This window comes from Chlamydotis macqueenii, chromosome 6 (assembly GCF_036417535.1).
Source record: "Chlamydotis macqueenii isolate bChlMac1 chromosome 6, bChlMac1.mat, whole genome shotgun sequence".
Lineage (NCBI taxonomy): Eukaryota > Metazoa > Chordata > Aves > Otidiformes > Otididae > Chlamydotis > Chlamydotis macqueenii.
In genome coordinates, this window is record NC_141561.1 from 22,884,157 (window position 1) to 22,907,207 (window position 23,051).

Here is a 23,051-nt window from a genome sequence, read left to right on the forward strand (position 1 = left end):
TGTGTTCCTTAAATCACCAGTGCAAGGTAGCGAGTACTGGCTTAGCTTTATTCTGTACTTAATTAAGCTGCTACTGCCCCGCATAAATCACTAGGAGTGGCAGCCTTATAATTTCAAGCCAGATTTAGAAACAGTAAAAAGTATTTTGAGTCACTAGAGGGCATAGCAGTACCAAACCAGTTTCTTTTTCTCCTTTAACAGTTTATTCCATTCTGTATGAGAAAATAATAATTTAATCCAAAATGTTTTTTGTCTAAATTGATCTTTAATCTGGGTAATAATAAATGCGTATAATTGGTAAGTGAAGAACAGATTAAAAATATAGCTTGCTTAGCAGAGAAGACGACAGTTGTCCTATGACATCTTTAGTACTTCCTTCATGCAAAAGAAGTCTCCATGAAACTTCTTTTGCAAAAAGATGCAGTGTAACGCCAGAGTGACATGATTGCTGGGTACTACTTCTACCTCACAGGTGATTTAGACAGACTATTGAACCAAGAGGTGATTAGGCAAAAAACCTGTAGGGCATTATATTTCTTTACATAACCTTCCTGGTCCTCCAGATGCTAGAATCTCCTGTAATATTGACATTTTAGGAGGAAAACTTCTATCAGAAAGGTTCGTTGTGACATTTCTGTTAGGGCTGTCCAAAGATTCAGCTGTGCTGTTAATTCTTTTGACACCACACATTGCAGACAGTGGGGTTTGGGATTGCGCACCAGCAGCATGTAAACCTTCTGCTGTGAGACTCCTGCCCCTGGACTGGACTTAATGTATCCTATTTCCTCACATCTGAAATTTATCCTCTCTCCCTTCTTCTAACTAGGTTGCTCTTATGTTGTTCTTGGTTTAATTACTTATATTCTGCTTTTCACAAATCTAAAACATATTGTTTGAAAAGACTTAGTCCTATAAAAGTAACTTGAGTTAATGCTTTAAAGGATTTTTTCTGTAATCTGCATGTAACTCCAGTGCGCTGTCTGAAATTATATCACAGGAGAATTTGTCCTTCTAGAAAATAAGGTTGTATTAGAACCTTTAACTGAAGAGAATCTTGTGAGTGGGAAAAAGATCAGGAGTTACTCGCAAGCTCCTACAATTTCTTCTCATGTGTACTGTTTATTAGATCCTACAAAGCATTGCTTTGCACTGCAGTCCTCAGAGTATTTGTGTCCTTTTTTAGCAATCAGAAAAATTTCCAGTGTGTCAACTACAGAAATGCAATTATTTTAATCACAGTGGCAGCCTCATTCCTCGTTATGCTATAGGAGGATTATTCCTTCATCAGTGCATGCCTTTTATTAATGACAGCTTCTTGTATTTTTCAGTGAGAGGAGTTTAAACTAGTGAGTAGTTCTTATTTACCTTTGTGGCTAAACAACAGCACTCAGCACTAACTCTATAGCAGTCATTTACTGTTCTCCAAGATGCGCTACTTCCTCTTCCAATTTGTTCAGCAGAAATCAATGCAGTCCTTTACAAACCCCTACTACTGTCCGTTTACTACAACTAATTAGTGACGCATGTGAAAAACAGTGCAGGTCCCACACTCAGAAGTCCTTTTGAAAGGAACAGATCTTTATGTACTTTTTCTGATTTATCTGACCACTTTTCGTATAGATTTCATCAGGAAAGCTGCCTAATCAGGATCTCTCTAAGGTGGTTGCCATGGCTGCTGCTTGGCGTCATTCAGGTGGTTTCATAGCGCTTTCATCCTTTGTGTGTTTCTGTCCGCCAGACAGAACCGTTGTTTAGTCCTTGTTTAGTGAGGATGTACCCTTCAGTAGACAGTGCAACAGCATTTTGTGTTCCTTCGTACTTCTCTGAAGCGTTTCTTTTGGGCATTTATTGCATTTTGCTGTCCTTTTTGTCTTCCCTCTATAGGCCTGGCCAGAGAACTGTAGATGACTTGGAAATTATATATGAAGAACTTCTTCACATTAAGGCCTTATCTCATCTTTCTACCACAGTAAGTATTTTTAAAAATATAACTCATCACCAAGAGGGAAGTTGAATTTTGACTTCTGGTGCTTTATTAGAATTGGACTGCCTACAACCCTTTCCATTTATACTTTCCATGCAAAGAAATTATTCCCACCTTGATCCTAGAGTGAAGAAAACCTTATCAGACTCCTTGGCTCTAAGTGGACAAGTACAGTGCAAAAAAACAAGAATAAATGAAATTGAGAAAATGCCTGGAGGAGAGAGTGCAACTGTTTGAAGTCTCACCATGGTTGACACACTGTGTAGGCAACTGAAACAAGCTGAATAGCACTTTACTTTGTAGCAACAAGATGTGAGCGCTTTCAGAAAAAGGAAGCCAATCAGAAAGTAGATTTATCTTTGACAGTAGCTTCTTTGGAAGCTCTTGATATTTCCAGTAGTTCTCAGTTAACTTGGACTGATGCAGTTAATTATGAGAATGCATTAGAGAAAGATAGTACTCTGTGCAAACATATAACACCTGAGCAGTGTTTTTCAACAAGAATACACATCCAGAGTTGTAACTGGACTAAGAGGGAACAGCCAGCCAAAATACTTAAGCATCTCTAGGATGTAGGAAAAAATTATTTAAAGAAAGACTTCTGTAAGATCCAGAAATGATGCTTTTCAAATCAAACAAAAGAAGCTACCCAAGATAGACAGATATTGAGAGGGAGTGGGGAAGACTCTTGATACTACAGACATAACTCAGAACAAAAAAAATCTGAAACACAGAATATTTACAGCTCAGAAAAAAATCAGACAAGGTCAGAATCCACAGGAGATGGCATACAAAACAAGTATGGCAAATGATACAAGCTGCAAGAAATACTTGGCATTTTGAAGTGCAATGGATTCCATGGTTTTAGTAAGAATTTGGAAATGCAAGCCTATTACGTGCAGCATGACCAGCAAGAACTAAATCAGAGGACAGAAACCATTACTAGATTAGAGGAAATCATAGAATCATAGAATGGTTAGGGTTTGAAGGGACCTTCAGAGGTCATCTAGTCCAACCCCCCTGCAAGGAGCAGGGACATCCCCAACTGGATCAGGTTGCTCAGAGCCCCGTCCAGCCTGGCCTTGAACGTTTCCAGGGATGGGGCATCCACCACCTCTCTGGGCAACCTGTTCCAGTGCTCTACAACCCTCATTGTAAAAAAAATTTTTCCTAATATCCAACCTAAATCTACCCCCCTCTATTTAGAAACCATTACCCCTCGTCCTATCACAAGAGGCCCTACTGAAGAGCCTCTCCCCATCTTTCCTGTAGGCCCCCTTGAGGTACTGGAAGACCGCTATCAGTTCTCTCTGGAGCCTCCTCTTCCCCAGGCTGAACAGCCCCAACTCTCTCAGCCTGTCCTCATAGGAAAGGTGCTGCAGCCCTCTTATCATCTTCATGGCCTTCCTCTGGACCTTCTCCAGCTGGTCCATGTCCTTCTTGTGTTGGGGGCTCCAGAACTGGACACAGTACTCCAGGTGGGGTCTCACCAGGGCAGAGTAGAGGGGGAGAATCACCTCCCTCGACCTGCTGGCCACACTCCTCTTGATGCAGCCCAGGATGCGGTTGGCCTTCTGGGCCACAAGGGCACATTGCCTGCTCATGTTGAGCTTCTCATCCACCAGCACTCCCAAGTCCTTCTCCTCAGGGCTGCTCTTGATCCATTCTCCACCCAGCCTGTATTTGTGCCTGGGATTGCCATGACCCAAGTGGCACTTGGCCTGGTTGAACTTCATGAGGTTGGCGCGGATCCACCTCTCCAGCCTGTCAAGGTCCCTCTGGATGGCATCCCTCCCTTCCAGCATGATGACGGCACCACACAGCTTGGTGTCATCGGCAAACTTGCTGAGGGTGCACTCTATCCCAGTGTCCATGTCGCCGACAAAGATGTTGAACAGGACCGGGCCCAACACGGACCCCTGAGGGATGCCACTCGTGACCGGTCTCCACTTGGACATTGAGCCGTTGACCACCACTCTCTGAGTGCGGCCATGCAGCCAACTCCTTATCCACCGAGTGGTCTGTCCATCAAACCCATGTCTCTCTAGTTTAGAGAGAAGGATGTCGTGCAGGACAGCGTCAAAAGCTTTGCACAAGTCCAGGTAGATGATATCCGTTGCTCGTCCCTTGTCCACCGATGCTGTCACCAGAGGAGCAACAGATAGCATTGCTCTTAGGAACCAGAAGATTAATGGTCAATTAACTTGAAAGCAAATGGAATGTCTATTAATTTTAAGCAAGGCATAATTCCTAAAGTAATTAGTTTTCTAGATGTGCCACAAGCAGCAGGAAGTAAAATGGGTAAAACTCAAGTCACTTGGTGGTGAACTAATCCCGGCTAGAGAAGCCTGTGAAGTTAGTGTATGAAGGAAAAACAATTATATAACAGATTGATAAAAGCAAATCAAATTCTTGGCTTTATCAAGAGGATTCATCCACTGCAGAGGCAAATGACTGAAACAACTGAGAAGACATCTGAGGACATACATGGACAGGAACTACAATGTGCAGAACAGTGCTAAATGGAGTTGTCTATCCTATACTTATGAAAGCGCCATTGCCTTCAGGCAGAGGTTATAAAAGAGTTTAAGCTAATTCTCACTGGTCAATGCACTAAAAAAATACAGTCCAAACACCTCTGTTTAGCCCTCTTCTTCTCCAGACTGCAAACAGGGAAAGAGTCAGGAAAGAGTTCTGGGAGAGGTGGCTGTTGTGGTTCATTTATGCTTGGTGCCTGAGCAAAGGTTTGGTGAGTGCTGTTAGGACATCAGAGCTGAACTTGTCCACCCATCTTAGGAGATGCAGCCACCACACTCTCATCTGGATTGTGTCCAGAATCTGAGAGTTCCTCCCCAAGTTTTTCTTCATGGCCTAGAAGTTTTTTAAATTTATACAGTTGAGAGAATGATGTGAAAATACTACTACTAAATATATGTTGGAGCCAGCTTTTGATGTGTATTTGACATGGTTAAGTTACGTAACAGTACCTCTGAAACATGAATTGTCACTAGCTGACGTTCTTTGAAAACAAGAATCCCACTGCTTGGAAATTGGCCTTCAAGTCCTTGGAAGACTCTCTTCCTTGTATGAAGAGAGACATAAAGCACACAGGAAAACTCAGGATAAAATGAGATTCCCAGTGCTGCTGCTATTTTGTGCAAGTGACACTAACTTTACAGTGAGAAAACGCGATTGTAAACAATGTCTCACTAGGGGCAGCTTCCTAGTCAGTCGTAAGAACTAATCACATCAGAGCAATAGAAAACTAATGAGGAGCAGGCTGACACCAAGGGCAGTGTCACCCTCTCCAGTTCCTGGCAGAGGTTGTGAGCTGGAAGTTTTGCCTGGGAAGCTGTCAGGGGGAGAAGGGCCTCGGAAGGCCCGGATGGCTGTGCCTCACAGCTCGACACAGCAGAAGTGGCCAGACAGACATTAGTAAAGGGACGGGTACTGATTTCTTGGGGAAGAACAGGTATACCACACAGCCCCACAGCGTAACTGACAGTTGCTAGCTATCTTCTGTAGTAGGTCAGCTATTACCATTTAAAATTTTCCATCATGTTAATTGTTAATGAAGGTTTCACACATGTGTGTATGAAGAAAGATGTGGAGACCTGTATCTTAAAGATGCCCTTGTCTGAGCCATTTGCAGCCAGGAAATGTGGAGGCTCGTGTTCTGTAAAGCCAATCAGTAGGAAACAGGGCATCAAGTGAAGCAGACCATTGTCTAGCTGTGTGACTGTGAGTGAGTGCTGAGCGATGCAGAGGGAAGGAAAACACCAGCTGGGGTATGTTATGTGACTTCCTCTCACCAGGAAGAATGAGATACATGTAAAAACTATAATTTCTCTCTCTTTTATTTCAAGGTAAAGCGAGAATTAGCAGGTGTTCTCATTTTTGAGTCACATCCCAAAGCAGGAACGGTCTGTAAGTAAATGGAGTCCCGTCAGATCTTATTTCTCATCTGTGGCCTGAACATTTAAATTCTTAATGTCTAAACGACAAGATCAAAACTTGGATGCAGTCTTCAAACTTGACTGACACTCAGTGTTTAAAATCTGAGGTTAAAATCTGAGGTTGCCAGTTGCAAAGACAGTACCAAAATTAATGCAATATCCTTGGTTGGATGTATCTATCACCTGCAATTTGGGTGTGCTTTTATCTAGAATTTTGGATTGGACCAATCTCTATTTTAAATGTATTTTGATATTATCCTTATATTAAAAAAGATCTTGCTGCACAAAATAAAGGATTCAAAATGTTAGATTACTCAGGCTTGTTTGTACTGAGATGTTTTAGCAAATGAATGTCAAATTCACAGCCAGAACAGAATTGAGTTAGAACATGGAGTGACTGGTAGGATCCAAATGTGTTCTGATTAGTAATTGGTAACCTGACGTGTATCGATAAAGTAGTTGTTGCAATTGTAATGGAAAATAAAAGTAACTTTCACGTCAGTGTAATAAAATAACTAATATATGGGTGTGGGGTTTTTTTTTCTAAAACCTGAAGGCAATTGCTTTGAAAATCATAGTAAGCCCTTTGTCAAGGTAGACTTTAAAATGACTGCAGTAGAGTTACCTTGAATTTTATTGAGTGCAGAATCTGGCCCGTTTATGTTTTGAATAACTATATTCTCACCATAAAATCTTTTCTCTCTCTTATAGTATTTAATCAGGGAGAAGAAGGTACTTCTTGGTACATTATCCTAAAGGGATCAGTAAACGTAGTCATTTATGGCAAGGTATTTTTTTCAGAAGCCTTTTTATATTATTCTTATTAGTGAAATTGTATGAGTAAACTTTGAAGGAATACAGTTTAATTTAGAGCAAAATTGCTTTGCCTGAGGAAACAAATTGTACGTAATTTTATTAAGGAATATCCAGTGGTTTCGCTGATTATACTTCCAGTTGATTGCTGTATAATTTCAGGATATATTACACACTTTCTGGATATAATTCATCAGAGTTACATCAGTATTTTTAGGACAAAGTCATTTACTGGAATTTAGTGAATTGCCAGAATTCTGTCTCATGGGGGTTTTGTCCTGTCCTTTTACCACCACATTCTCTTGCATTTGTGTGAGTAACTTTTCTCATGCATGTCAGGCATGTCTGACCGAAGTACTGATTTGTGACTAGTTGTTCTCAGGTTCGATGAACTCCTCCCAAATTTATGCCAGCTCTTCATTTTAGTTAAACTATAGACTGAAAAGCATGTCTGTTAAATTTCCTGTTTATGAGAGAGATTTTTCAAGGTAAAAATAGGACTTTGGTACACTGCAGTCACTTGAGTCTTTAAAAATCCCTGCCTCCCTATTGATTTCTCATACTGTGACTCAGAATCCTCCATTCTGAACACCAAACATTTCACCGAAATCTGGCATAGAGGCCCTGGTACTAAGTCTGTTCCTAAGTAACCCATATTTATCTACATTTTTTACATCATTGTATGAGCCAGATCCTCTGTTGCTATAAATTGGAGTAAATTGAGCACTGCTGGTTAACACCAGCTGAGGATGTGGTGTTACATGTTATTTCTGCAAACTTGATCCTATTTTTTAGAGCCTTTTTAAATATAAAATAAACAACTCAACAACTTTCTGTCTTCAGCAGGGCTAGAAGACTCCTTCAAGCTGAATGTAATTTCAGAGAACAAGCCAATTCTTTTCTATTCTTGCCTTTCTTTAGTAGTAGTAATAACCAGCTATCAAGTATTGTTTCCCAGTCATTATTTTGGCTGTTGATTTCCTGCCAAATAGATTTGTTTTGGTATTTGATTGTGAAGTCCGGTGTTTGTACAGGGACTTTCAATAGAATCCAGAGTAATGATGGGTTTCTGCATGTAAATGTTTTGCTCTGTGCAGGGTGTGGTATGTACTCTACATGAAGGAGACGATTTTGGCAAGTTAGCGCTTGTGAATGATGCTCCCAGAGCAGCATCCATTGTTCTGCGTGAAGACAACTGCCACTTCTTGAGAGTAGACAAGGAGGACTTCAACAGGATTCTTAGGGTAAGGAAAGGCCGCCCCAAACAGCATCATGTCAGAACTTGCAAATTTTTCTAGAGTCTGTCTTATTTCTATGGATATGTTGATATTGATAACCTTGTTTGAAGTGTTCCTAATTGCAGAACAGAGATGTGACAGTCTAGAAGATCAAGTAAAGAATCTATTAATCTTCTTCTTCTGATCCTAGCTTAGCCATGAAAATGGGACCAAATGGAATCCGTTGTCTCTCACATTTCTGTAATCTAGAATTTGCCAAGCGCTCAGTTTTTCCTTATGCTGTCCAGAACTTCTGGGTAATCTTCCATCCAAATACTGAATAAAACAAGTTCACCTGTTCTCCCAGATAGGTCAGTGTCAAGTACCTTAAACTCAACAGATTCCAGGCAGAATCAAGTAGCAAATTAAATAAGCTACAGGTAAATACACAGATGTCTTTAACAGAGAGCTCTAGAAAGATATTCCCAAACTAATTTTACAGTCACTCACATTAGGGCAAATGTGTTCCAAAGTCCAGCTGTAATTCTGTAAATACAGGCTGGTTTGTGATCATTCATAGTATAGGAAATCAAAACCAGTATCATCTTGTATTTGAATGTATACATGCCCAGTATTGCAGCAATAAAACCAGTCCAGACAGAGTACTGTGCTAGAAATATTACATAAGATTGTGTTTACTGTACAAAAGGGAACAAGGATCCCATTGACAGTAAGACTGAGTTAGCCAAACTCCCAGCTGATTTAGCTTTGGTCAATACTTCAAAGAAGATCAAAGTCTGTGGTCTTACTGATTTTCATCTGTGTTATTTGAATGTATATTATATTTAATTCTTCTTTTTAAATTTTTTCTACTGTGATCTGGTAGTAGAAAATGAAAATTTTACTAAGACCATTTGAAAGTGCCGTTTTCTTTGTTTTTCTGAAGAGAAAAGTCAGATTATAGATAATAATGTTCATATATAAGTGGGGATAGAGATTACATTGCATATGGAAAGTTTAAGGGCAACTCTGTTTTCTGACAATCTTTTTTTCTTTGCTGAAGTCAAAAGATTTTTCACATGGTTCTTCCTGTAGTCCCTCCCACAATTCTCTGCCTCTTTCCCCAGTGCGAATGCGTCCCTCTTAATTCTCCCTGTAAGAAAAGCAGAATAAAGATAGATAAATACAGAGGAAAAGAACCAACTCCAGAGTCTTTTGTATTTTAAAGTCATGCACTTTTTCAGAGTAACTAATCAGCCAAATCGTGTGCAATTACTGTATTAAAAGTAACTTGTGTTGCAGGATGTGGAAGCCAATACAGTAAGACTCAAAGAACATGACCAAGATGTCTTGGTGTTGGAGAAGATCCCAGCAGGAAACAGAATTTCTAATCAAGGAAATTCACAGCCTCAGCACAAGTATGTTTTCATTCAATAGTGCAAATGTCAGACAATGATTAACCTTTTCATGTGGTATTATTATCCAAACAATAGCATATTCCTGCTTTCTGTGGAAGAATGCAGTGCATATAAAGTTTTATTTTTTTTAATCACCAGCTGATCACATGCCCCATACTGGATAATATATCCATTTCCAGCGGCACACCAGTTCTATGTCTTTACATAGTAATTCTCTAAAGAGCTCACTGTAAATACTTATCTCATGTAATAGCTTCTAAATAGACTGCACATGGAGAGTGCTGAAACCCTATTAAGCTGAGCTACTGTGTGAAAGATGTGAGGAAAATACATTGTTTTATTGTTAAGTACAGATATTTTCATTTTGGATTTTGAGCTATGTATTCTCATAAGAGTTTGGTACGGTTTCTATACAAAACGAAGATCTCATGCAATGGAAGTCGCACAGCTTATCTTACAGAATAGGTTTGCATTGTAATAACAATATTCATTATATTTTCTTTACTTTCTTGCTGAATTGGAAGAGGTACAATTCTGTTTGTATTCATTATATTTTCTTTACTTTCTTGCTGAATTGGAAGAGGTACAATTCTGTTTGGATACTACTGTGATGAAAGGCTATTATTCCGAATGTTAGTAAAAACCCTAAAGGCTTTTTAAATGTGTTATTTGTAAATGGATGCACAATTTTCTTCAGAAACACTTGAACAACTCCAACAAAATAAGCACCAAGAACTTTTGAATCCTTTACCCTGAACCTTACTTTTTCTCAAAGAAAGAGCTAATTTACTGTGAGGTATTTGGGATAGAGTTTTTAGGTAGAGTTTTTATCTGATCTGGGACTTCATATACCTATTTTATCTGCCTAACTGAGTATAAAGATTTGTACAAATCTGTGAAGGGTTGAGTAACCATTCCTTATGTTTTATATACACATTTCACATATTTCAGAAACTGCCATTTCATCTTTCACTTGATCTGTTTGAAAAACAAACTATGCTACCAGGAAAACATGTACTCTTGCAACAAATTTTTCTTTGTCTGAATGAGGGGAATTTGACTGCAGCAAGTAGATTGGCATCAGCAGCTGCAATGCACAGCAACTTGGTCATAGGTTTAAATCCATTTTCTTGGGTCTGATATATTTTTCATGCTTTCAAAAGTGAAAAAGGTATTTAAACATATTTCAAACACTACCGTCCTTGTAAACTCTTTGCACCAGCATTATTTGTATTATTTATCATTTTCTTGTTCAGAATTTGGTAAAACTAGCTAGAGACATTTATGGTCCCTGGTTAAGTTAGGCTGTATTTTAGTGCTTACATTCCAGGGATATTTTCAGGTAAAGCTCAGAATTTCCTTTCTGTATATATTTTATGCATTTGGTCAGCTTTTGGGTACTACCAGCGTGCTGTCAAGGGAGCTTTTGCTGCTAACAGTAGACAAATAGGCATAAGCTACACAAAAGAGGAAGCTACCTTGCAAGTTCACTGTCTGCTTTTCAGCAGTCAGATTACTTTGTTAATAGTGTGTTAGCAGTGTCTTTTTGTTTAAAATCTTTCAAAGTGAGTTCACTGGTTTTGAAGATGACATTTCTTTTGTTTCTTTTGTTAGTAAATAGAGTAGGTGGCTACATTTATGCCTGAGATTCCAAATCGGAGCTACTGATGTATTTTGATTTCCAGAATGTGTTACTGGAATGTGTTGGTTGAGAGTTCAGTACTTTTGAAAATCACTGTGCCCAAAAGGGAAGCTTCATAAAGGCTTGTTGGCTTTGCCGTTAACTGGGTAGCTTACATCTCTGATACCTCTTCAGATGAGCTGCACTTTGGGCTTTGCTCCCTAAGCAGGTATGTAGCACTTGCACTAGAGAAATGTTCTGTATCCCAGAGTTGTTCCCTGAGATAGCCAGTCAACCAAGAAAGTAATTTTCTTCATCTTAGTCTTGGGGAAGTCTTCACTTTGGGAGCAGATCCTCTCAGTTGCAGTTTGGATTCTGCTGCCTCCTGTACTGAGGAGGCATAGCTCCTGCATAGCTCCCTGAGCCATGCTTTCAAACAGCGACAGTTTTGCTTCGAAGGACTAGCTCTGAAGTTCTCACTCCCAAGATATAACTCTTTATGGGTGATCACACTCATGCAAGATGAATTCAGCAGCCCTGCGAGTCACTTCACTGTTCATTTTCACTTTCATATTCAGAGTACAGGAACCTGTGATTTCTCTGCTTCACTCGCTTAGATACTTGGTTAGTATCTCTGCGAGAATGTGCACTGGCTTAACAAGTGTTTGTGTTCTTGGGACATCAATACAGTTCTTCCAAAGGGGCTGGCAGGTAAAAGAACTGTGACGGTCAGCACTCAAAGTGAGGAGGAGCTCCCAGGAGCTCAGCTCCACCACTTATTTCTCAGCAGGAGGAGAGTATCTTCACTTGTCGGGGTTTTTTCTTTCTTTTTTTTTTTTTTTAAGTTTCATACTTTATCAGTTGGATTCCAAAAAAAAAAGAAAAAAGATGCAAAGATTGAAAGAATGGAGGGAAAGATAAAAAAAGGATCTGTAAGGAAAGAAAAAAAAAAGAAGACAGGACAAGTTTAGCAATATCCTATGATATTTTACTGGTACTTAAAATCATAGAATCAATCTTGTAAGTGTTTTTGCATGAAGCAGAAAAAACTGAGTTTTACACTAGTTCTCTCACCTCCCTAAATTTACTCCAGGAAATGGTACAATCCTAAGTTTACCCACTTGAAAAACTTACTTACTTCAGCTATCTAGGGCATTGCACAAATCTGAAGATACAATGTTCTATTTCATCATCTGCCCCTGTCTTCTCAGACCAACCTCTGTCAGTGATGCTGAAGGAAATTGTTTCCTGGCTTTGACACTGGTACACACCAGTTCTCATTTCATGGTCATTAAGTCTGTTAAGACCCTCTGACTGCAAACTGCCATCATTACTGAGATATTTATTCTTTGTGGAGATGCGTTTCTGATTGCGCTTCCCCAGGTTTGCACCAGTACAGCTCTGCTGGTTGCAATATAACTGTGGTGGTGTTATACTGGAGTACGCGAGGAGGGGACCATCTGTCATCTCACGCTCCCTGGGTAGGGTGGAGAGTGTTATTGCTCCCATTTTACAGGGCAGAAGCCAACAAAGATTGTGAGCAGTTTTGTCCTAAGCCACACAGGTTCTGGTCAGAGCAGGTATTTCTACTCTGGCACTCGTCGGTCATGGTCTTCTCACTGGTATTTATTGATTAGCTGTTTTGCCTATGAGAAACTAACTGCTCCTTTCTCCCCTCAGGTATATTGTGATGTCAGGAACCCCCGAGAAAATTTTAGAGCACTTTTTAGAAACTATGCGCCTTGAAGCAACTTTAAATGAAGCAACAGGTATCTACATGACAAAGGTTGTGTTATTATTATTGCATAAGATGGTCTTGATGATGGAACCCCGCAACGTGATGCTTTGAAAAGCAGCTAGTGATAGTTTTTCCCAAAACAAGAGCTATCCACTGCTCTGAAACAACCCCAAGAAAACCTAGGAATTCCAGAATTAAAGATAACAATCCACTCCTCCTAGCCGACTCTCTTGTACTTTTTGGTCCATAGTAGAACAGCAGAATCTCAAAAGCTGCCAGACCACTAGTCATGACTTAAATTAGGCCCAACTATAAGGCCAGGCCAGAGCATGCGTTACCACCTGATAATAATGATACTCCTACTTCTTGTTCTGGATGTCACTTAATACTGTGAACTGGCTTGATACCTCCAGCCATTGTGTTATGCTAGTATAAGTATTCCCAAATTTTCATATCCATATCACATTTAAAGTATCACAATTTAAATTACTTGTTAGTGATACTTTCCCATGTGCAGGGAAAGAAGAATTGTTACTCAAAAGAGAGGAACTCAGCACACCATGGGCCAAGTCTCAAAAATGCAGGTTGCTGCAGCTGCACTTAATAGTCTGCTTTTTATTAGTGTAAAGAGAACAGAGAATACAGAACAGGGATATAGATACTTGCTGACTTATTATTAGTAAGTGTTTTAATTTTTAAAGAGTCAGGCACAAAAAGTTCCTCCTAATGATGATGAAGTAATGCAGAGACTTATATTAAGCTACACAATATTGCTTTAGCAAGTTCTTTTTACATTGCAGGTGTCTAAGAAGTATATATTCAAAGGTGTTCTTAAATCTAGTTAATCTGTTACTGACCTCATAGTTTTGGAGAAACCTGTATAGTGGTCCATAAATGGTGCAAGAATAGAAAGATTACAGAAATCCTTTTATAGTGTGTGTTTTAACCATTTATAAGAATAAAAATTACACTTTTCATACATACCTGTTTATTAGGATTACAAGCAGAACATTGTTCTTTAAGCCTGCAAGTATATAATCACAAGTTTACTATTCATAATATGCATGTATTACACATTTTTCTAAAGTGAATTTTTTAAAAAATCTTTTAAAGCTTTTTCACAAAACGTCCAACAACAAGATTATACCTGTATCCTAGTGGGATACAAAATGTCACAATTTACAAACAAAGCTATTTTTAGGATATAGAAGCTCAGAGTACTGGAAAATAAATTTTTAGTTTATGCATTCCCTTAATTTAAGAACAGTTAAAATCCACTTTGCTCTGGATATTATGCAAAGAAAAAGTCCCACCCTTCCAGAGGTGAATTTTGTCAACTGAAAGATATTTTCATGCATTAATAACAGTGGAAGCAATGATGTAATATAACATTACACAGTTATCTCACCGTATTTTTTCTGATATCTCTTGCTTACAGGGCTTTTAAATGTTTCTTTAATCTCAAAAGTTGTACTGTAGAAATGATACCCCAGGGTATTATGTTTATTGTTTCTCAGAGATTCTGTGTAAGACTTACGTAGTTTAACAGTAAAATAAAGTTTGTTCTTACTGCCAAACTTATTCTGGCCTCTACAGCCAGGCTTTAGAAATCCTTCTTGTTGTCACAAATCAAAGATAAGGCAAACTGGGATTTTCAGCAGTGCTACTAGAGGTCATTTTAATGGAAAAAATAGCTAGCTGATTTTTGCCAGAGAAAATGTTGCTTGTATTGTTCATATACATTTTAATGTAATTATATCAGCTGTTATACTTTTGAATCAAAATAAACCCAGAAATTTAATTGTCCATTTGCCTCTTTTAGGCCTTTTGCTCATTGCTAGGAAATCGGCAAATAATTAAATTATTTGCCTTCTCCTGTGTAGTATATACTAAATGTGCTGTCTGGTTTTGCAGTTCCCTAAAACCAAACGCAGCGGCACTTCTTAGGTACCCGTGTGTGGCAGCCCTGATTCTTTTTATGCTAAGATCTCTACACTTGTAGTGGATATATAATATTTCACTTTTGCACACATGCAGCCAAATTTCTTTTGACACAGGCAAATGCCTGCTAACTTAAATGCAATAAAATTAATGTAGACAAGAATAAAAGCTTAATATTTCAGCTCGTATTTGTTCATTCTCCATTTTCTTACTTAATGCAGGCCAAAAAAAAGTGCAGAAAGACCCCTTTATTTTCTGCAGAGGGCTAATAAGATATTTTAGATGAAAGAAAACTCATCCTTGTGATCCACAAGCTGTTTGCTGGGGCTTAATTGGCTATTTTCTTTCTTCTCTTTTCACAGATTCTGTTTTAAATGATTTTATTATGATGCACTGTGTTTTTATGCCAAATAGTCAGCTCTGCCCAGCCTTGATGGCACAATATCCTTTTGTAAGGAAAAAGTTACTTCCCTTTAACAGCTGTCCCTATCAGTGATGAGACTGAAGCTTCTCTTTCTCAAGAAGGAAATCACGTTTCATGGAGGCTGTGCCGTGTGGGTAGGTTCTCAGTGTCTAACAGCTATCCATAGCTCGGCAGCTCTGAAAAGGATAGCGTATACCTGTGATGAGATACAGTCCTGGAGCATGGGAACTGTGACTTTCCTGTGCTGATTACTACTCCAAGGGAAATAAATGTACTGTCCTTCCACCAGATCAGTGAAATTACCTAAAAGTTTGGATTACCCTTCCTGTATCCTTTCTGTCTGTCTTGGGTTTTGCTGACCTACAGCATCTAGATTTTAACTGAGAGCATTATGTTTTGGTGATTTCAGTGGTCCACTTCATAGATTACATGCTGCAAACTGCCTCAAGCAAAAGGATGCCTAAGCTAGTACAATAACGAGTACGTAGTTCCTAGGTGCTGTCATAATAGTTATGAATTTAAAAAATAATATATGTCTACTAATAGTCTATAGCAAATGTTGACAAACTGCAAGAAACTTCAATTGCATGCGAATACTTGGGAAATGAAAGCTTACAGTGGATAGCCTCAGGAGCTGGAGATGATTCTTGTACTCACTGCATGTTTTACAGAGAGTCTGTGAAATGACCATCAGTCAGTTACTGGCTGGTCGTTTAGTTTGGGGAGCTGTTGGGCACTGAGAGTTTTCCTTGTGCACAGTGACTTGAAGCTATCAAGTGACTGTGAGCATTGAATAAACAATGTTTTCTGTTTTATAGAATTCTGACAGGGGTATAATAACTTCAATTCCCTATTTATTTTTTTTGGAATCAGATTGGTGTGAAAGTGTGCTTTCCTTAAAGCTCAGCGGGGTGAGTGACATCTGGGAAAGCTAACACCCTGAAACCACAAAATAGAGCATCATGTCCTTGTCTGGCAAGCTTGAGAAACCATTTGTGTTCCTCCTAGCAAGGACTGTAATTGTTTTGAAAACCTTTGGACCCATAAAACTGGTCTGCAGAAAATTGTTCATACACCTGAAACAAACACATTTTCCAAAACCACATAGTTTAGAATATCAAAAGTATTATGAAATGCTGTTGCTGACAGCTTTGAGAGAGGAAGAAAAGGACAGCATTTTTAATGCAGGTTTTCTTCCTGATTTGTCTAGCTCATATTATTCAATCAGTCCATTTGAGACTCAGGCTTGTCTATCCTCAGTTCTAATAGTAGACCTCTGATACCAAATAACTGGGAAAATCAGACACATAAGCAAAACGTGCCTCATTGTTTATAAGGGAAAAGCTTTTCTGAAGATCGAAGTGGTAGTGTCACTTACGTGTATGTATTCACTTGTGATGGAATCTGTTTGGGAGAGGAGGCTAAGACCATGGTCTTAAGTGGGTCATGGCAGGCATCATGCTAGTTCTTTTCAGAGAGGAGGAGGAGGGCTGGAAGTAACTGGTGTCCCACTGCTTTAGTATCAGCTTTTTCTAGATCTGAGTTGTTGTTTATTTGGTCCATTCCGAGTATGGAAAATCAAACTGTGCTCTGTTGATTGTACCATTGAAATGTATTGTGAGAGTTGAAAGGTTGCTAACAAAGCTGATCTTTTTTGAGCAAAATCACTCTACAAAAATATTTGCTGGTGCTGTGAGACTAAACAGAGATCAGTTATGCTCAGCGAGGAAATCAGAAAAAGAAAAAGAAGAAAGGTGATTCAGTCAGAGACACTGTTTTTGCTCCAGCTCCCAATTTTGAATCAATACACGTTTGTTTTCCTGCACCCACTTAGGATACTATTTTAGCTGGCGGCTTGCAAGTATGAGTAGAACTAGACCACTGTAGTGCTTTCAAGCATAGTAGAGGGTATAAATTATTTGGGTTTGCACTTCTTTTACAGCAGCTTTTTGTCATCTCTAAGGTCTTTAATCCTGAAAGGAATGGACGGGTGCACTATTTTGGCTAAGTAGCGTTATTGCTTGCTGCGGATTCAGAGCTTATACTGTTCTATCCCTTGGCACACCACTCTCTTCCAGTCATTTAAAGTATATGGATCCTGCAATATTAAAAAAATCACATACTTTTTTTTTTATAGGGAAGCAAAGGGCATGCTCCCCTATCCTGGATCAGGACATCAATCATGTGTGTTGGACCAAGGGCCCTGTTTCCCTCTCTTCTTCACCAAGATGGAAATGGACAAATTCTCAGATCTACAGCTTGTTAGAGGGAGGCAGGACAAAGCCAAATCAAAAATTTGAAACAGAGTTGCCCCTCCAAAAGAGCACTTGGGATAGTGCATGTGCGTAAGCATGTGTGCAGGTGTGCATCTTTAAAGGACTGCTGTCTAAATACTTACGAAGTGTAAGCTCCTCTTTTGCTTTCCATAGATGATAGTCCTTTAGCATGTTTTTGTATTAATGTTCTGTGAACCTCCTTTACCATCATGCCAGCAAAATAGTTTGCGTTCTACTGTAGTAATGGGTGCTGATTTTGCACAGCTCCTGAATATGGTTAAGTGTTCCCACGCTGGGAAGAAAGGATTTCAGAATTGCTTCCATTTCTAGCATGTGCTAGACATAATTAGAAATATATGTGTTGAACTCTAACCATGTTGGTGTTGATAAATATTTTATAATTATCTGACACTTGTTGCAAGTATATATGATATTTTACTTGTGATTGCAGTCTGCAGTGAAGCTGCATCCTGTAGTTCCCGTAAAAATGGGAGAACCCTTCATTGACTTTCCCTGTGACAACTTTAATAAAAGAGCAATTAATGTAAATAAGCAGTAAAAATACAGAAAAATTACCAGTGCCTATGGTGAGTCAGTTAATAAGAAAGTAAAAATACATGAAATAATTGCAGTGTTTGAAAGGTAAAAATGGCATGAGAAAAATGAATGTTAAACTTGCTCCCTGAGGCACTAGAGCACATAGCTTACAATGTGTTAGTTACTTCCTATGGCCCTTTGACTTATTTACTCCCGTAAATGGACTGACATGTTTTCTTCTCTAGTAATTTTAAACCTTTCTGAATGAAATTAAAATGCAGATTTCTAAAAGTTTGTCAGTCAAATGAGTGCCCCGGTAACCTTGGTAGCATGTCAAATCTCTGCAGGGGTTTTGGGCAGGAGAATAATTTGGAAAGTGTGAATTAATAGATACTTTTTTCCCATTATATTTTGTTAGTATGTTAACACTTGTTAGAGAAATGCTTCTAAATAAGAAGCTTAAAATAAATATCTTAGATAATTTCTAGTTAATATTTTAATTTTCTAATTAATATTTTAAAGTATTTTGTTAGAGCAATTGAAAGTGCACTTTGAAAGGATGCTGGACTTTGTTGTAAGGGAAAGGACATCAGTATTTTAATATTAATCGCTGCTATATAATTTGTAATAGTATTATTCATGACAATCCAGAATCAGAATTTTAGTGTCTCAGAAGAAGAGTCAGAGATGCAACTGCACTCATTCTGTGCTTACTTCACATTCAGCCATCAAGTTTATTGGGAAACAGTTTAAATATATATTGTTAACCTCTAATCAGTGAGGAGCAGGCACACAAATTGTCATACCCTGTTTCTGCTGAGGATTATTCTTCATTTTCACATAGGTTAAAGGCTGAAATTATCTCAGTTTATTGCCCATTGCGCCTTTACTTTTTTTCTTGGTTTCTTCATTTCAATAAATGTTACTTTTTGCCTTTTTGCATATTTTTGTAATGTTAACACTTCATCATGAAAAAGGTCAATGAAATGTTTCCCATCTTTTCTTATTGTTGATCACAAAATAACTATCACAAAGTATTGTGTCCCAAATACGCTTCATTTGATAGGGTGGAAATTTCTGATTTCCTCACATGTAAAATGAGGCTACTACAGAATTTATTATTTTACCCCATGTCTCTATAGTCAGTCTAGGCTGTGAACTTAGAGGTCCCCCTACTACAGTGGGATTGAGATTCACCTTGGGTTACAGTAACTTCTAAAAATAAAAGGAATAACACTGATGGTTTATTCCAGTAGTCTTCTTCACAGATGGAAGACTGGAATTGTTAACAAAAACAAAGTGACGTTTTTCTTTTTCTTCAACTCTCTATAAATAAGAAAAAGGAGAAATATCCTTCTTCTGTCTCCACAGTTAATTATCTTCTCTATTGTTCCAAGTGTCATTTCTGTTCTGCTCCCCTACAGCAACTGTCTCTGTGGTGGGATTGTGATTATTCTATGCCCTTTAGAGAATTCACTGTCTTTTTACTTTTTAGTATGAAAGTGAAAGGTTCACAAGTCTTTATGCTAGCGGCAATCAGAAATCAAAAGTATACGTTGTAAAGTTATCTTTGAACATCCTGAAAATGATTTGTTGGAAGTCAGTTGTTTGTGAATTCATACTGGTTTTGATATTTTCAATCACTGAGCGTTTTCCTTGACACCATGGCACCTATCATGCCCAGCCTTCCCAGGGTACAGAGCAGGAGAAAATGGATTATGCCCTCAACAATAAAAGGCGAGTCATTCGACTGGTTCTGCAGTGGGCTGCTTTATATGGAGATTTACTACAAGAAGATGAAGCAGCAATGGCCTTTTTGGAGGTATAAAGGATTTGTTATATCATTGTGCTGAAAAGTACCTACCAAGCAAGATAAGCTGAAAGCGTGTTCCCAGTCTGTAGAATTCTGTAGAAGTGGGTCGTTTCAAAGTGCAAACTCATAACTCTGTTTTCTTGATTTTAGTTGCAGACAGTCTGCGCACTACAACAGTGCTTGAACCATTGTCAAACTGTAGACCTCTGAAAACATCTGCCGGAGTTGCAGACCCTTTCAAAGCACTGCATGGGTAGATTGCTTTATAGCAGTAGATGAATTTGCTTTTTTAGTATTTTCTTGTGAATAGTTCAGAGACTCTACAAGTTGAACTGGGGAGCTGTTTATGCCTTCCTGAGGTGTGCCAGGAAGGGGCTGAATGCTTCTCCCTCTACAAAACCAAAAATCCTTTCCATTTGAATGAAAGCTGTACTGCAGCTATTGAAACTTAAGAACTTTGTCTTCAGAATCCTTCTGGTCCTTTAAAATAATAAAATTCCTCAGACATTGGTTGTAAGGTGTTTGTGGTGGGTGCCATATCCTTGTATTTCTAGGATAAGATGCACTGCCAATGTCATGTTAAGTCATCATGATTGCTATTATTATTATTATTATTATATATTGTGTTTATGGATCACAATCCCATATGTTACTGGCTGAATGAAAGTTCTTGCCCCAAAGAGCTTAAAACCGAGCGTAAGAGGGAAATAGAGAGGGGTCTTAAGTATGACAGACATGTAGCAAGCCCATATGGGAAGGCTTTTCATAATAAACGAGTTCTGGAAACAGACATAATATCTTTAATTAATCCAGAAGTTAAATTTAATGAACAATTACTAGTTGCAAGCACATAGATCCTTCTTTGGGTCAGGTTTATACAGACGTGGCAGGCAGAGGTTTGAGCAGGGTTTAAAGGAGGGTAATATTGTAGTGGACTGGAGTAGCTGAGAGTTAACAACTCAGTGGTAAATGAACCACTAAGGACTACAACAGCAGTGGGTAAAAAAAAAACCTATCATGCCAGATTATTTGTGAATTTTATAGTCTTTATTCTTAATAATCTGAAAATGCAGTTTTTGCAGTGGTTACACAGTGAGCTAAGGAGCCTCATCAGGCTTCCCTTCTGCATGTGTAACTCTTGCTTTAAATCAGCTGGAGAGAAACAAGTAGAAGTAATAGAGGGTTGGGCCCAGCATGTGTTCCACTATGCAGATTATCATTCTTTATAATCATTAAGCTATCAGATGTCATCTCATAATCCTCTATCCTGAGTACTGCTCATTTACCCCTATAGTTATTTAAAGACTATTCTGTATCATTTGCAGGAATTTTATGTATCTGTATCAGATGATACTAGAATGATTGCAGCACTAAAGGAGCAACTTCCAGAGCTAGAGAAAATTGTAAAGCAAGTGTAAGCACAGTTTTGACTTTTTTCCTCCCCCTGCCCTTTTTCTGAGTAAATAGATGAAGAAAATTTATTGCTCATATCTATTAAAAATCCGTTTGATGAATGGCACCCTGTCATACAAGATTATTTGCATGGAAGCTTGTTTGGATGAGTGTCTATGGCTCTTTCTTTCCTGTCGTTCTTGCAAACACCAAACTCATTAAAAGAAGGAATAAGAAATTATGTACACACCATTGAAACTAAACTGGATGCTTATTTCAGGCTTACATTGATTTTGTTTAGTATTTTCCCTGCCTTGGTCATAGATTAACTACGGTATCATCTAGTCTTCTTCTTGTATTTAATACATTGATAATTGTGGTTTGACAAGTGATCCGTGATCTTGTACACAAAACCTTCCAGGTAATATTTAATTATATATTCTATACTTTACCTTTTTATAGTTCTGAAGAACCTAAAGCACCACAAAAGAAGGTAAGATAATTTATTTGTCCTTAGCACAGCAAATCCATAAGCATCTTCTCTTTAGTGATCATGGATATATTAAAACAACATACTGAGAAATACCTTTTAACATTTAAGTGTCCGATTTTGAATTCCTACTCTTTTCCTGCTATTAATAAGAGATCTATTGTAGTTCATGTCTACCCCATAATATTTCTTTTTCCATTAACATGAGTCCTAATGATTCATTTTCAGCACAAAGTTCTTCTGCAGCTGTTCAACACAAGTGATGACAGAGCACAGAAACGCCAGCCTATCAGGGGCAGTGATGAAGGTGAGTTCCTTCTCTGCAAAGTTTTCTTGAGCCACTGAGATTTGCAGTAAATTTATTTCTCTCAAAAAAACGGTCTGAAAATAAACAAAAGTACCTACCTACAGTTTTGAAGCCTGGCTTGAAGCAAACTCTGTTTGCTTTTGCTAGCCCAGCATTCTCCATCATTGATCTGAAGTGCTCCTGGTCTCTTCCCTTAGTTACTTGTGCTATTAAACACCGTGCTTCCTCAGAGGAAGATGTAAAAACCTTTAAAATAGGGAATGAGTAAAACAGGTAAGAACCAGTGCAGACAGTGTCCATGCAGGTAATGTCAGTGCAGTAAGTAGTGGGTGCTGAAGGTCGTGTTTGAGCCTTTCTCTCCCCTGCATAGTTTGAGCTAAGGTACAGCTGTTCCTTTGTGAGGTAGGAGTGGAGCAGATAATCGTGCCGTGGATCTCTGCCCTGTGGCACACAGCCTAGAAAACAAAATCTGCTGGTTTGCCGTATTGCTATTGTTTGATTCTCTGAAGAGATCAAGGTAAAATTTGCAGCAGTATATTGGAATATCATTTACAGTTGTACTGGTTTTTCATATTGTCCTTCACTTCAGGCAGGTTGAAGCACTGCTGTGTGAACAAAATCCTGAGCTCTGCTGATGAGATCTGTTCATTGTAAACAAAGATACATGCCCTTTAAAAGTCATAAATCTGAGGGTTTCTTTGCAGCTGCTAGGGCTAGTCTCTCAATGGTTGTTTTGGTGCATTTTCATCACAGAAAATATCTTCTGCTTCAAGGTGTTTGATATTAAAGGATAACTCTTGCTAGTGAACAACAGTAAAAATAAGAGAACAAAATGCAAGGTCATATAGCTGAGAAAGCTGGTAGCATAAATCAAACCAACGGAAGACCTATTTCAAAAGCTGGAAGTAACTGCATATGAACAGCAGACATCCTGTCAGGCATGCAGCTTCTATTGTGTGAATCAGTGTTTCTTCTAGGTCTACAAAGAGTGAAACAGTTGCTGCTGCCAGGGAAATACTATTTCTTGTGTCTGTGTGGACAGGCAGTAACTGCCCCTTTCGGATGGCTGCACCTTTTTCATTTGTCGGGCAGGCAGCACACTGAACATTGAAAATCTGTGGACA

At 38.6% G+C, this 23,051-nt stretch overlaps 1 protein-coding gene across 3 annotated transcripts in view; it reads left to right on the plus strand.

Annotated features, from left to right (window-relative positions):
* Positions 1-23,051, plus strand: part of RAPGEF4 (Rap guanine nucleotide exchange factor 4) — a 152,751-nt gene that overhangs the window by 104,301 nt on the left and 25,399 nt on the right. For all 3 annotated transcript variants that reach the window (XM_086750857.1, XM_086750859.1, XM_086750860.1), the window contains 11 exons: positions 1,885-1,969; positions 5,851-5,911; positions 6,652-6,728; positions 7,851-7,997; positions 9,273-9,388; positions 12,690-12,778; positions 15,051-15,129; positions 19,597-19,747; positions 21,064-21,152; positions 21,593-21,623; positions 21,849-21,927. In XM_086750857.1, the coding sequence (XP_086606983.1) occupies positions 1,885-1,969; positions 5,851-5,911; positions 6,652-6,728; positions 7,851-7,997; positions 9,273-9,388; positions 12,690-12,778; positions 15,051-15,129; positions 19,597-19,747; positions 21,064-21,152; positions 21,593-21,623; positions 21,849-21,927 (1,004 nt within the window). The remainder of the gene's footprint in view (positions 1-1,884; positions 1,970-5,850; positions 5,912-6,651; positions 6,729-7,850; positions 7,998-9,272; positions 9,389-12,689; positions 12,779-15,050; positions 15,130-19,596; positions 19,748-21,063; positions 21,153-21,592; positions 21,624-21,848; positions 21,928-23,051) is intronic.